Source organism: Xenopus laevis, chromosome 2S (genome assembly GCF_017654675.1).
Source record: "Xenopus laevis strain J_2021 chromosome 2S, Xenopus_laevis_v10.1, whole genome shotgun sequence".
NCBI lineage: Eukaryota > Metazoa > Chordata > Amphibia > Anura > Pipidae > Xenopus > Xenopus laevis.
In genome coordinates, this window is record NC_054374.1 from 36,946,749 (window position 1) to 36,962,676 (window position 15,928).

Sequence of the window (15,928 nt, forward strand, 5' to 3'; positions counted from 1 at the left end):
ATTTATCAGACATACATTTCTGCTTTGAAAAGAGTTCTGTAATAAATAATTGGGCTGGCAAAGAATGTCCTGCACAGAAAAATACTTAATCGCTAGCTAGATTTATGGATGTTTGTGGTTTCTATAGGACTAAAGAAGATGGAAAAACCTAGACCTGAGTTGGCATTTTCAGTCCCTGAGTGCATTCCCGGTCAGGAGACTGGTAAGCTTGAGTTCTGCCCTACACTAAAAGCCCCAAACCTGGCACCCTGGCCTATACTATACTTTTACAAGAATTTATTAAATTTCAAAGAAAACAAAGTAGAATAAATTGTACTGAAAAGAAGAAGCACAATAAATATACATTGCACATGATCTAAAAATGTCACCTTAAAACAAACGACCAAAGAAATTATGCCTGAACAAAATCTAGCTTTTTTTTTTAAAAGAAAGAAAATTATTATTTGGCAAAAAGCTTTGCTATTGTGAAAAAAACATAAGGTAACAAGCAATCTGGATGAAATATACAAGTATATTCCTTTCTTTCGCTAGAATATCTATTAAACTGTACTTGCCTATTCAAGGTTTTGTCCGGAGTCTGTGTTTTAGGAAAGTGATTCACTTTGGTCTCTTAAGATGTTTCATTGTACTAATTACAGCATGCAGATTTATTTCAATTGGATCTTGCTTTTAAAGAGATGCACTCATACTATACTATATAATTTTGCCTTTTAACATACTTTTTAAACCAAAGTATCCAAAAATCAATGTGCTGATTTTATGGGAGATGGCATAGGAGAAATGGAGGTGTTTGCTCACCCTGCACCATGATATCATGTTGTAGATATTTTGAGACAAAAAAAAGTACTCCTAAGGCCTATGCAGAATTCTTTAAGGGAATTTCAGGAAGAACTCTTTCTTCGCCACTAAATAAACATGCACCTATAAAGTTATATTAGTAAGGGATTTTTTTTAAAGAAATATTCTTCTGTCTAGGGCTGACTTTGTTCTTTATTTTGTCCTTTCTCATACTTATGATACTTGGGTGATTTATCAAGGTTAGAATTTTTGCCACAATTAGAATTATTTGCACAAAAACTCACAAATTTATTAAACTCGCTATTTATAAAGCAAAAATAACTTGTAAACTCAAATGTAAAAAAAATGCCATCGAAAAGCTGGTGAGTTCATGTAGAATCAGTGGGAGCTGTCCAAGGCAAAATTGTCAATAGCAAAAGGTAGTGATCTGTGGATGCTGGGTGGGTGAATGGTTGGTACAGATGAGAAAATGAGGCGTTGCAGATCCACCTCATATGAACTTAGGTCTTGCTTGGGTCATTAGATCAAACAAATGAATCATGCTTTGTGGCCATGTTGATAGCCCAATTATCGGTTGTCCTTATTGCTTAATAAGTGAGTATTCTTTTATAATTGTTAAAAGTTAACTTAAATATGACCCCTTCAGTTTGAAACCATCTTCCCTTCAGCCCTTTTTGGTTCTTCAGTCACTGTTTGCAGAGGAGAAGCTAGTATTACAAATGACCTATTGAAAAGACCTCTCTAAAACGAGTTTCTCCAACAAAGGCCGCAACCTGAGTCTGTGTTTATATCCAGCGCATTATTTCAAATGACTCTGTTTGCAGGGGGGGGTAGAGTGACTTCAGGGACAAACTAAACAATCCTTCCAGTAGTGCTTTATAAAAGCAAACAATTAGGTAAATATATTTTATTACCCGAAAGGGTAGACAGAATACTTTTGTAACACAAGCCCTGTACATTAGGCTCATATTAAAGGATAAGTAAACCTTTAAAATAAGTCAGTGTAAAATTTATGAGAGTGCTATTCTAAGCACTTTTGTCATTTACATTCATTACTTATTATTTTTTCATTTCAAGATATTAAGGGATACATGTACTGTTAATAGGAATGAGTTTTGTTCAAACAACGCTATTTGCTGGTCAGTTTCCCATCAGTCTGACCACCAACTAGTCAAGGACAATGCCACGAGAAAAAAAGATGCTTTGAGAAAGATTTCTAATCCTAAGCAGAAGAACGTCAGAGCAGCCTCTTTCTTTCTTAACTTCTTTGACTACTTGCTGGTCAGACTGGTGGGAAACTGGCCAGCAGGTGGCGCTGTTGGAACACAATAAATTCATATTTACAGTACATGTATCGTATAATATCTTGGAATGAAAAAATAATAAATAATGAATGTACATGACAAAAGTGCTTAGAATAGCCTCCTCATCAATTTCACATTCACATATTTTAAAGGTTTACTTATCCTTTAAGAAACAGCATATATAGGTACAATATATACTCCCCTTTTAGGGTTGGGGCAGACGGGCAGATTTGGGGAGATTTAGTCGCCTGGCGACTAATCACCTCTTCTGCGGGGCAACAATCTCCCCGAACTGGCTTGCGTCTGCTTGAATGAAGCATCGCCTGCGCTAATGCACTCGCGGTTGCTGAAACTTCGGGCGACTTCGGAAATCGAAGTGTCGCGAGTGCATTAGCGCAGGCGATTCTTCATTCAAGCAGACGGAAGGGAGTTCAAGGAGATTGTCGGCCCGCAGAAGAGCCGGTTAGTCGCCAGGCGACTAAATGTCCCCGGATCTGCCCGTCTGCCCCAACCCTTAAGGTCAGATGAAGTTTGAGTTAGCCGGCTTTACATGACAGTGTTTAACTTTATAAGAGAAGCTTCCATGTTACTATAAAGGCACTCAGATCTATCAGTGACCATTAATTTAGCGTTAATCTCCCTTTAAATCCAATGTAGAACGGCAGGAAGTGAAACGGTATGGAAGTGATGATATATGACTTTAAAGGTTTACATTTTGTTATCTGAAAAAGAAAGCTTGAAAGCAGTTTGAAGAGTGCACACTTAATGAGATTCAATTACTGCAGGCATCATATTTCAATCTGACCCCTTCAGATCTGTACACAGCCCTCAAAGTGAATAATTACCGGCTCTCACCTTAGATATACCAGCTTACATATAGACTTACACATTTGTCTGTGCAAATTTATCTTGTATAAACACATGTCTGAGAGCTATGTGCAGTTCAAATAGCCTCTGCTTACTCATCCGCTCTTCATTTATATGCACTCAGCTTATGTTTATGCCACGTAGCTATGATCACACGCTCTATGTTCTCTAGTAAATCTGGCTTCCAAAAACTGCAGGTAAAATACAGATGTAGAGGAGTTAAGGAACAGGCTGAAAATACTCCTTAGGGTTAGGGTAAGGCCAGACGAGGAGATTCGGGGAGATTTTGTCGCCTGGCGACTTATCGCCACGTCTTTTGCGCGACTATCTCCCCGAACTGCCTCAGCGTCTTTTCCCCATAGGCTACAGCGCAAAATCGCCTGCGCTAATGCACACGCGGCGATGCGTTTTCAAGATTCAACTTTGGGCGACTATTGAAAACGCATCGCCGCGTGTGCATTAGCGCAGGCGATTTTGCGCTGTAGCCTATGGGGAAAAGACGCTGAGGCAGTTCGGGGAGATAGTCGCTCAAAAGACGTGGCGATAAGTCGCCAGGCGACAAAATCTCCCCGAATCTCCTCGTCTGGCCTTACCCTAAGGGCTCACGCTAAGACTTGGGGAGATTTAGTCGCCCGGCGACAAATTGCCTCTTCTTCGGGCGACTAATCTCCCCACCGGCTAGAATCTAAATTGCCCGCGGGTGGCACTTGGAGCACTTCGTTTTCTGAAGTCGCCCAAAGTTTCCTCGTGAGTCAAAAAAAATTTTTATATTAAAATCTGGGAAAACATTATTTAAATAAGGGAAATGCACCCATAGAAATGCATTATAAATTGGTGGGACCACAAGTAAAAAATGGAAAATGTGGGAAAACATTAAAACAGGGTACTTAAATCAAGGTTTCACTGTATTGCTTAATTAAAATATACAGTTAAATAAGGTACTCTTTCTACAACAACCTGCAATACGCTACAGAATAACCAAACTGCAGTAAAATTATTAGTCAATAGAATACACATTTATCTTTCCTTTTAGAAAAAGCAGCAACTGGCACATTCAATTCTGTCTACCAAAGCACTGATAAATCAAAGGGATACTGCCATGGAAAAACATGTTTTTTCCAAAACCCATCAGTTAACAGTGCTTCTCCAGCAGAATTCTGCACTGAAATCCATTTCTCAAAAAAACAAACAGATTTTTTTATATTCAATTTTGAAATCTGACATGGGGCTAGACATTTTGTCAGTTTCCCAGCTGCCCCAGTCATGTGACTTGTGCCTGCACTTTAGGATGTAATTACTTTCTGGCAGGCTGTTATTTCTCCTAATTAATGTCATCAGTCTCAGTGGGACTAGGCTTTTACTATTAAGTGCTGTTCTTAGATCTTCCAGGGAGTGGTTATCTTGTGTTAGGGAGCTGCTATCTCGTTACTTTCCCATTGTTCTGTTGTTAGGCTGCTGGGGGGGGGGTGATAACACTCCAACTTGCAGTACAGCAGTAAAGAGTGATTGAAGTTTATTAGAGCACAAGTCACATGACTGGAGGCAGCTGGGAAATTGACAATATGTCTATCCCCATGTAAGATTTTAAGATTGAATATAACAAAATCTGTTTGCTCTTTTGAAAAATGGATTTCAGTGCAGAATTCTGCTGGAGCAGCACTATTATCAGATGCGTTTTGAAAAAAACATGTTTTCCCATGACAGTATCCCTTTAAAGTCCTCTGTGGCTGGAACTCTATGGGAAAGCAATATACACTGGAAAGCACCTTGATATGATGGGCTGATTGTGCCGTTTACATAAAAGCATAGCATGCTCCTTTTTTTCAGACTACTATATGAAATCCAGAATCAGCCATGTAGCTTTAGCTGAACATGGAACTACAGGTTTGGGACCGGTTATCCAGAATGCTCGGGGCCTTGGGGTTTCCAGATAATGGATCTTTCTGTAATTTGGATCTTCATACTTTAAGTCTACTAGAAAATGCAAACATTAAATAAACCCAATAGGCTGGTTCTGCCTCCAATAAGGATTATTATTAATTATATCTTAGTTTGGATCAAGTACAAGGTACTGTTTTATTATTACTGAGAAAAAATAAATCATTTTTAAATATATGGATTAGTTCATTATAATGGTGTCTATGGGAGATGGCCATTCCGTAACTTGGAGCTTTCTCCAATAAGGATTAATTATATCTTAGTTTGGATCAAGTACAAGGTACTGTTTTATTATTACAGAGAAAAAGGGAATCATTTTTAAAAATTTGGATTATTTCATTATAATGGAGTCTATTGGAGACGGCCATTCCGTAATTTAGAGCTTTCTGGATAATGGATCCCATACCTGTACAATAAAAAAACAAAATGCTTGTCTTTTGATTGCTGCTGTGTTAAGCTGGCCATAGATGTTGAGATTTTTAAAAGATCAGATCCTGATCGCGAGACCACGATCTCCTCAGAACGATCGTACGAATTGACCATCAACTAAAAAGACCAATTTGCCAGGAAAAAAAAGGGGAGCTGCCTGCTTGGCCCTGCAAACATAGATAGATTGCATTGGGGCCGACAAAGATTTTTTAACCTGGCCGATCAATTTCCTGACAGATGGTGTCCGAAAAATCGTAAGATGTACGATCGTTCGAATCCCACTAACCGCACGATAATTTTGAAGGATTGGTCGGACTTCGCTAAAATCGGTCGTTCGGCATGAAGAATTGTCGCTTCTATGGGGAGCTTTACTTGTGCCTCGACCTTAGCCACACGTGTTATTTAAGATAAACTCTTACCAATAAAGAAATTCCCTAATTTTTATTTCATCACAAAATTGCATCTGAAATGGATCTAGTTAGGCCTTTACTAGATTACAGAAAATATTGACCCCTAAGCTTCAGGTACCACTGCTGTAGCTTCTGTTATTATCACAGTCTAAACAGTTCACCTTACGCCTCCTGAGTGACACATATATTCTGGAAAAAGCAGCAGGATTCAGCTTACGAATACCACTCTGCCTCTCCTGTCCTTAAGTCACCCCACAGCTTCCAGCAAAACTGTGCAAAATGGTGTTCCTCCTCCTCCTCCTCCTTCAGGCTGGGAAAGCTTAGTGCTATGTGATCTTCAAATTATTTGCATTCAAACATCCAGCCCCCCCTTATTCTAAGTCGACCAGCATCTGATCCTTCGTCCCTACCATTTTTACAGTGACCCCAAATCTCTTAATAAAACAAAGCCCCAGAAAATGAGTTGAATAAAAAAAAACAAAAAAAAAACACTAGCAGCGTGACGAGTTACAGGGAAATAAATTACATGACATTATATGTTTTGGTAGTGAAACATGAAAATCCCCCCCCCCCATATGCTGTATGTACTCGGCTCCACCTTTAGAACCCAGCTACCATGCGCTTATGTGTAATGGCTGCAAAAAAACATCTCTTCAAGGGTCTGATATTCCCCTCTACAGCATAATATCCATGGATGATCTAGAAGAGGTTAACTCTCGAGTGGCTGGCGTCTCTCCAGCCTTTATAGTAGAGTCCCTACTAATGTGAGCGCACAAAGCCGAGCTGAGGCCAGCCGTGATTAATAGACTGCTGAATACGCTCCTTTCCACGCACACACACACTTTTCATCCCCCTGCTTCCATAGATCATGGACTTATCCTGGAAATATCTGACTGAAATTGAATTTGGCTTCTCTCTCAACCGTTCATTTCCTATGTTATGCAAGGTTATATCCTTTTCTGCATGAGCAGAACCAAACCAGCTGCAGCTCAGGAGTAGGAAATATGTTTTCAATTATGGAGCTGGCCTGAGAACAGAATGGTAGATCTGAGAGAGTCCTTAATAGAGCGATCACTGAGTGAACCTGCTAGACAAATCATATTCATTGAGTGTTTAGCGTTACACAGGGAACCTTTGATCAAGCGAGCGCATTTTACCTGGCAAGCTACACCTTTATATCACAGCTAACATACCTCAGCTGGATAGAAAGTAGTTTGACATTAAAAAGAGAGTTGCTTAAAACAAAAAATGACGTTTCTTAATATAAACACGCACACGTATAGAGCAGAGACTATATGAGATTATTGATCCTCAGCAAGAGACATGATTCTGAAAAGAAACAGTGGACATAGAAGGCTCTCCAACAGGGGGCAAGCCCAGTAATGGGTAAATACAGGTATAGGACCTGTTATCCAGAATGCTCGGGACCTGGGGTTTTCCGGATAATGGATCTTTCCGTAATTTGGAAAATCATTTAAATATTAAATAACCCGATAGGCTGGGTTTGCTTCCAATAAGGATTAATTATATCTTAGGGTCAGGACACGCTCAGATTCGGGGAGATTAGTCGCCCGGCGACAAATCTCCTCTTCTAGTGGCAACTAATCTCCCCAAACTGCCTCCCCTGCCTAAAATGAAAATCGATGACGGGATGACACTCAGAGCGCTTCCTTTTCCGGAGATGCCTCACAAGGATACTTCGAGCGTCTTTGGAAAACAAATTGCTCCGAGTGCCATCCTTCCATCGATTTACATTCTAGCTGGCGGGAGGCAGTTCTGGGAGATAAGTCGTCCCGAAGAAGAGATTTGTCGCTGGGCGACCTTGAGATACATTAGTATTGTGTGCGTAGCGTTATTTTCAGCAAATGAAATAACACAAATTCTTGCACAAGAAAATTCACAAATTTATATTTACAGCAGGTTAGTAAATAAATTTGTCTATATTTTGTGCGCATATTTTTACCACTTTAGTAAACGGACCCCATGGTACCTAAGGGGTTGGTGGTTGAAGAATTAAAGGGGATGTTCACCTTCCAAACACCATTTTCAGTTGAGCTGTTTTCAGATTGTTCACCAGAAATAAAGACTTTTTTCAATTGCTATCTTATTTTATTTGTAATCGTTTTTCCCAAATGGAAGTTTAAATTTTAATGTTCCTGTCTCTTGTGTTTCATTCTGACAGCTCAGTGATCCAGGAGCAGATTCCGAACTGTTACAATTTCTACATTAGTTGATACATTTATCAGCATTTATTAGCAACAAGTGTATCAATTCTAACAGCTGCCTTTAATGGAACTCAGGAATTGACAAAGATAACAAATGTATCAATTAAATGTATCATATAGAACAGTTAAAGGGTCGGCGACCCCCCCCTCCCACACCTGCTTAAGAAGGTGAAAAAAGAAACTTTATACTTCAAGTATTTATTTCTGCTGGAAACAAGTAAACTGAAAAAAGTGTTTGACGGTGAACAACCCCTTTAAAACACTCATTGAAGTCTGAAAGAAAAATGTAAATTCTCTTACCTCTGCTTGGAAACTCTTTAATAATGGAGCTGCCTGCTTGCGCAAGTCCTGTAAAGAAAAGACATAATGAAAGGGGTTAGACGAGGGCAAATCACGCTGGTTCTTACTATACTGTGAAACATACAAGTACAGAACAAAAACACCTGTTAATGTATTGCATTAAATTCTACGACAGTACATACATACTATGGTTTTCATAGGAAAAGTGATTCAAAACATCCCCCCAAACAGTAAGGCGGATAGCAGTAAAATTACTTTTGTAACTAATCCAGTCAAACTGTAAAATAGCAGGCCATGTTTAGACCTTGGCAGCTTTAATGCTCAAGGGGCAGTCCTTCATTTCCAGTTCTATTTTAAAGTAGCGCTCTAGCCAAAATACATTTTTTTTTTCGCCCTTCTGGCAGTGTAATAATGTTCAATGGAAGTTTGTAAAACCTTTACAAAGGCAGAAAAGCTCATGCTGAAGATGGTTGCATGGAAGTTGTGCAACCCACTTTCCATAATATATTAATTATTAAAACTTGTATAGGTATGGGATATGTTATCCGGAAACCCTTTATCCAGAAAGTTCTGAAAAACAGAAAGGCCATCTCCCATATCTATCCTAATAATCCAATTTTTTAAAAGTTATGTCCTTTTCTCTGTAATAATAAAAGTACCTTGTACTTGATCCAAACTAATCTTGTTGGGACAGTCTTACTGTTAATCTATTAGGTTTATTTAATGTTTACATGATTTTCTAGTAGACGATCCTAATCACAGAAAGATCCGTTATCCGGGGGGGAAAAACCCAGGTCCCAAGCATTCTGTATAACAGGTTCCATACCTGTACTATAAATCCACTACACTGTGTAGTGGATTTATAGTACAGGTATGGAACCTGTACACAGAGTGCCGGCCTTTAGGGCAGGGGCGCACGGGCAGATTTGGGGAGATTTAGACGCCTGTCGACTAATCACCTCTTCTGCGGGGCGACAATCTCCCAAAACTGCCTTCCCCCTGCTATAATGAGAAAATGCCTGCGCCAATGCAATCACGATGCTTTGATTTCCAAAGTCTCCTCGTGAGGCAACTTCGGGCGACTTTGGAAATCTAATCGACGCGAGTGCCATTGCGCTGGTGTTTTCTCATCATAGCAGGTAGAAGGCAGTTTTGGGAGATTGTCATCCCGCAGAAGAGGCGACTAAATCTCCCCGATTCTGCCCCTGTGCCCCTGCCTTTAATGTGCTTACAAACACATAAAACAAACACAAAACTTACCCCAATTTCATGGGGATTCTTTTTCTTAAAAAGAATCAGTTAATATTGCTGCTCCAGCAGAATTCTGCACTGAAATCCATTTCTCAAAAGAGCAAACAGATTTTTTTATATTCAATTTTGAAATCTGACATGGGGCTAGACATATTGTGAATGTCCCACCTGCCCCAAGTCAAACTCCTTGGATGAAACACTTAAAGCATGCTGGAAGCTTGGTTGCATCTATGTGATTCAAAAAAGGAAGTTTTGGCATCTGTACAAAAATATATCATCCCATATAAATACAGGCAGGTTTTTGTAAAAGTTGTCAGTATACAGTTAACCTTAGCAGCCAAGCAGGGCACCAAATGCAAGTGCCACACTTTCCTCCTTCCTAAAAATGCTTATTATTAGACACAGCAAACATGGTATAAATGAATACCAGTCTGTCCGTATCTATTAAAAGTAAGCAAATAGCTTTAGGGGCAGATTTATTAAGGTTTCAAATTCTTAATTCAAATTGGGAAACTCACAAATTCGCATTGGGAATAATCCAAACTGGAATTCGAGATTTATCATACCTTGACCTTGGGAACAACTTGCATTCGACTATGGCAGAGGTCCAGTGACCCATTCGAAGATGTGAAAGGGGTTGTTCATGAGTTCATTTTTATTATGATGTAGAGAGTGAAATTCTGAGACAATTTGTAATTGGTTTTCTTTTTTTATCATTTGTTGATTTTAAGCTATTGAGCAGCTCTCTATTTTGCAAGTTCAGCAATCTGGTTGCTGGGGTCCAAATTACCCTAGCAACATGCATTGATTTGAATAAGAGAATGAACTATGGATAGGAGAGACTTTAATAGAAAGATGAGTAATAAAAAGTAGCAAGAACAATACATTTGTAGCCTTACAGAGCATTTGATTTTTTAGATGGGGTCAGTGACCCCCATTTGAAAGCTGGAAAGAATATGAAGAACGCGAATAATTAAAAAACTACAAAAAATAAACAATGAAGACCAATTCAAAAATTTATGAAAATTGGCATTTTTATACCATACCAAAAGTTAACTTAAGGATGAACCACCTCTTTAACTAGCCTTTCTGACATTCGAGTTCTTTTCAGAGAAAAAACTCAATTCGAGTTTAGTCTAATCCGATTTGAGTGATATTCATTCAAGTTTTAGACGTTTGAGTTTTTTCTTAAGATACTATTCAAGTTTCGAGGTCAAACCTTTGATAAATGAGTCCCTTAGAGTGTATTCGTTATAAAGGTGGCCAATGTAATAATCCAAGTAAAAAGGGTGCTGTACAGAATCCAGGGCATGATGGCCCTCCTGCACAATTAAGGCAAGCACATAAGCAACTTTCAGGATGCCAGCTGTTGAAAGACACAACTCGGCCTCCAAGTCGGGCTGAGGAAGTTGACATATATGTGAGATCACAAGTTTCCAGATCCCTACTCCAAGGTTTTAGCAATGAAACAAGCCAAGTTGCCTTCCATTCCAGCAACCTCTCTGTGGCACTGGCTATAAGGACCTCACACATAGAAGAGTACTACAAAGCTGTAGTTTACAGATGTGTTTTACAAGGGAGATAAATCACCCTACCATATATAATTAAATGGTCACAAGGAGGAATCAATATTTAGGAAGTGCTCCATTGTACAGACCTTGGACAACCTAAACAGTCAATAGAGGGGTCAGACTTAATCCTATGGCTGCCATCTGCTATAATGACCTAGAGAGAGACCAACATTAGAAATCTATGCAAACATAATGCATGTTAAACTCCACTGGGAATAAATACGGACTGATAAAGATTGGATGGGGTACCCAAGGGTGCAGATTTGAAACATTTGTATTATCCCATTATGGTGCCCCCTTGAACATAATATTGTCTGATGTAGGAGATAAAAAATATAATATCCATAAGGTCGAACTGAAATTTAACAAAAAAAGCCTCTGTGCAGTTTACACTGTAAAATTTGAGAACTATAATTCAACCATAGTTGATACTGACTGAGAAAGCATTCACTACAGGCTTCTTTGTGGGAAAACAGGTTTTTTTTTTTTTTTTTTTTTACGAATCAGTGAATAGTGCTGCACCAGTAGAAATCTGCACTCAAATCCGTATTTTTAAATATTTAATTTTGAAATCATGAGGCTAGATACAATGGTCCATTTCCCAGGTGCCCCCAGTCATGTGACATGTGATCTGGTAAACTTCAGTCACACTTTACTGCAAGTTATAAACATGTATTTTTAGATCGCCAACGCAAGCACTGTATGAGTTGTTGGACTGTTATCACCCCCCTACCTTTCTGCCCAGCAGCAGCCTATCAACAGCTAACCAGAGAGCAGCTCCCTGACACCTCAGCTGAAGGATTAGTTTGCGTTGCTTTTTCCTTCTTGGGTGCTATTCTCATGTCTACCACTAGTGAGAACGACTTGGGTAGTGGTTAAATACAATGAGAAGGGGAGTAACAACAGCTGTCTCATCCTGAAGTGCTGGCTACTTCTAAAAACTCAGAATCAGGCACAATTGCTGCCACACCAATATTACAACTAAAAAATAAATACATTTGTTGGTACAAGAATAACATTTTAAATAGTAGAGTGAATTACAGTGTCATTTAGAAATAAAAAAGAAACCATAAAAATCATGACAGTATCGCTTTAAGCTGGCCATAGACATGCAGCTATACTAGTGTGAAACTTAGTTTAGTCGATTGGACAGGTTAGAAAAATGTCTGTTGGATTACGACAATATCTGTACGATATCTCTTTGACAATGTATTTCCGGGACTTTCATGCGATGGTCTGGAAATTATTTCATGGCCAAAACATTGTCAGATTTGTTATTTATAGAAATCTAATCCTAAAATTTCAGTCTCAATGTTAGTTTCAGATGATCGCATTAATACACGATCAGTATCCGAACTTTTGTCGGACGACGAATAAAATCTCCATAACATGTATGGGCAGCTTTATTCTGGCTCCATACACAGGCTCAGCCTCTAGCAGGCTTTGTAGTTCATAGCTTAAGCTTTCATGCAATTCTCACTCTAAACTGGCAGCTACAAATGAAGTTACACATAATTGAAGCTCCCAATTAACTATTTAATAGAACCCACGGGAGCATCAATTGTGTAATGATGCCAGTAATCAATACTGAGTGCAGCATAAAGCCTCCCTGAATACACATCCTTAGCAAGCAGCTAGTAAGAATTGCTGGATCTGAAATATTCCTTGACTGTTCGAGCACCCAAAATAAAGTACAAATATGTGAATAGTTTCAAGGCACTAGCAGCTAACGTACAACAGTTCTGCTATGGCTGAACTACAATACCCAGCATCAGCTTTTTGGTGGGAGTTTTGATGACAAAATAACTATAAATAAGTATGGCATAGTTTAGCTAATACAACACATGAACACAAACATTTATTTGTTTAACACAAGGAAGGGGCAGCACGTTGGTAAATTCTCTGTCCTTACAGTCACATTACCAAATAACGTTTTTTTTTTTCTTCAAAATGAAAACCGTTATATAGATTTCCTATAAAAGCAATAGTGTATCCTGCCTGTTACTACTACAGGTATGGGACCTATTATCCAGAATGCTAGGACCTATTTTCCAGAATTCTCGGGACCTGGGGCTTTCTGGATAACAGATCTTTCTGCAGTTTGGATCTTCATACCTTACATCAGGGCCGGAAATAGGGGTAGGCAGAAGAGACACCAGCCTAGGGCGCAACGAAAGGGGGGCACTGGGCAGGTACCTGTCCTCTGCCTACCCCTAGTCCGTGTTCGCTACTTTCCCCTGCCTCCCTCCCTTCCGGCACTCTCTCCCCCCCTCCTGCTTTCTCCCCTCCCTTCCGACACTGTCTCCCCTCCCTTCCAATGCTCTCTCCCAAACGCTCCCTCCCCTCCGGCGATCTTTCCACGCCAGCGCTCCCTTCCACTTCTGTGCATGCACGTACACCTTCCGACGCGCTTTCCCCTCCTTCGCGCTCTCTCCCCTCCTGCGCATGCAGGCAGTCGGCCAGGTCGCCTAGGGCATGCGGTCGGCTTGGCCCGGCGCTGCCTTACGTCTTCTAGAAAATCATGTAAACATTAAATAAACTCAGCAGGCTGGTTCTGCCTCCATTAAGGAGTAATCTTAGTTGGATCAAGTACAAGGTACTGTTTTATTAATATGGAAAAAAAGGAAATCATTCTAAAAATCTGGATTATTTGGATAAAATGGAGTCTATGGGAGATGGCCTTTCCGTAATTCGGATCTTTCTGGATAATGGGTTTCCAGATAACAGATCCCATACCTGTACAAATGACTTTTTCTTTTGTGGCCAGAATCACTTTTGTGGCCAGGCGCCCTAGGCCAGCGTAGCGTGCGCATTCGTGAATTTGCGCTCACGCAGCAACGAAATAAAGAAAGAAAAAGCACAGAGTCGGGGAGAGAAGGGAACCGGACTTGGGGTAGACGACAGAGGCGGTACGTGTCTGGCGCCCCCCCAGCTTTGCGCCCTAGGCACGTGCCTACTCTGCCTACCCCTTGGCCCTGCTGGCCAGCATCTACATATTAAATATTGCAGGTGGCTACTGGTACACAGGATCTTGTTTATAGCCAGACCCGGATTTATGGAAAGGCCACCAAGGACCAGGCCTAGGGGTGGCAGTATTTTAGGGGGGTGGCATGCTACCCAACCACACCCACATTGAAAACACTGGAGATACGATTTAAAAAATTTCCAGTGCGCCAATCCCCATTACTCCAGTCCCAATGATGAAAATTTGCTTGAATAAAAGGGAGGGGGATGGGGCGGCAAACAGCAGCAGGTCTAGGGGTGCCCATAATGTTAATCCAGCCCTGTTTATAGCAATGGAATTACAGAGTCATGGGGGCAAATACACTAACCTGCAGAGTTGCACTAGCGCAGCCTTCGCCACACATCGCCTGGCGAATTATCTCCAGGGCGCCGCTAATTCACTAAAATCCGAAGTTGCGCTCAGGAGGCGAAAGGTAGTGAAGTTGCGCTAGCATTAATTCGTCAGGCTAAGTGAAATTGCGCTAGCGAAGGCTAATTTGCATACGGCGCCAAATTTAAATTTGAATGGACGTGTATGCTGCAGAGCATACAGAACACTACAAAAGCCCAGGGAAACTTAATAAAAGTTTATATAGGTGTTCTAATGCCCTACACATGTGCCAACAGTATATGTAAAGTGCCATATGTTAACACATTTTCAGCCTATCACCCAAAAAACGCCAGCATTTTTTTGGGACTTTTTTGGGAATTTCAACATTTTTGGGACTTTTCAACTTTTTATTTATAAACTACTCTATTGAACTTCGTCTGCTCTGACCTGGCGAAGTAAACTCTGACAAAAGAAAAAAATCTTAGTAAATTTGCGTAGTTTCGCCAGAGTGCAACTTCACCAGCGTTTGGGTGCGAAGTTGAGCTAGGCAATCCACTTCGCTGGTGAATTTTTGTCAGGGTCATTGAAGCAGCAAAATTACGTCAAGCTGGCGAATTTTTGCCAGTGTTAGCCACTACGCAATTCAGTAAATTTGCCCCTTGGTGAGCCAAATCAGGGATTGTTTGGTACCCCCAAGCCAACCATCTGATGTAATCCTCGGGAATTTAACAATTGTCTGATCGATATCCTCCAAGTGTCATTCAAAAAAAAAAAAAAAGACTTAACTAAACCTTCCTATCTTGAGCCAGCCGTAAGAACTTTCTGCCAAGCTACAAAACTGTTCATATACTTTGTAATTAATCACTACAGATTTTCTTTCCTCCATTTGACCTAACAGCAGTGCCGCCTTTAAGAATAGAAGTGCAGGCTTGAAACGCATTTACCAGGTACATTTCTGTGTGCTGTGGTGATAAATAAAAAATACCTTGAACTGACTAAGCTCGCAGCCGTTACTGCAATTCTCGTTCACAGATCTTGTAAAAATTCCATTAGCTTTAATTATTCACTAGCAGGAGATGTAGATTACTCTTCTTGACCTATTTCTCAGAGCAATGATTAAACAGAAGTATCCTGCCATTGCACATAAGGCAACTCAGGTGAATATAGGTTGATGCAGGAGATATAAATCAGGCGCAGTGCCACTGTGGGAAGTGAATTGCATAGGTATCTCTTTCTTCATGGTCGTTTGTCTTTGTAATAAAACTACTTGAAATCTAATGAAGAGATCTTATATATGTTAGTGAGATTTTCCAGAGCTGGCGTTTAGGTGCGTGCAGAAATCTGCATTACAGTTCCGCCCTTTCATACGCAAGTCCCCTCTAAAGATAAAAAGAGTGCCAATTAAAGGCTGCGTCAGCCTGGTGTCATTTATTGACAGAACTATCTCAAACGTCTGCAAAACACCTACATTTCATTTAGATTTCCTATAACTTTGCCGATG

General features: G+C 40.1%; 1 protein-coding gene across 3 annotated transcripts in view; it reads right to left on the reverse strand.

The window, feature by feature from the left end:
• The window catches only part of cux1.S (cut like homeobox 1 S homeolog), a 249,974-nt gene that overhangs the window by 164,214 nt on the left and 69,832 nt on the right, over positions 1 to 15,928 (reverse strand). For all 3 annotated transcript variants that reach the window (XM_018249101.2, XM_018249099.2, XM_018249098.2), the window contains exon 3: positions 8,272 to 8,319. In XM_018249101.2, coding sequence (XP_018104590.1) covers positions 8,272 to 8,319 — 48 coding nt within the window. The remainder of the gene's footprint in view (positions 1 to 8,271; positions 8,320 to 15,928) is intronic.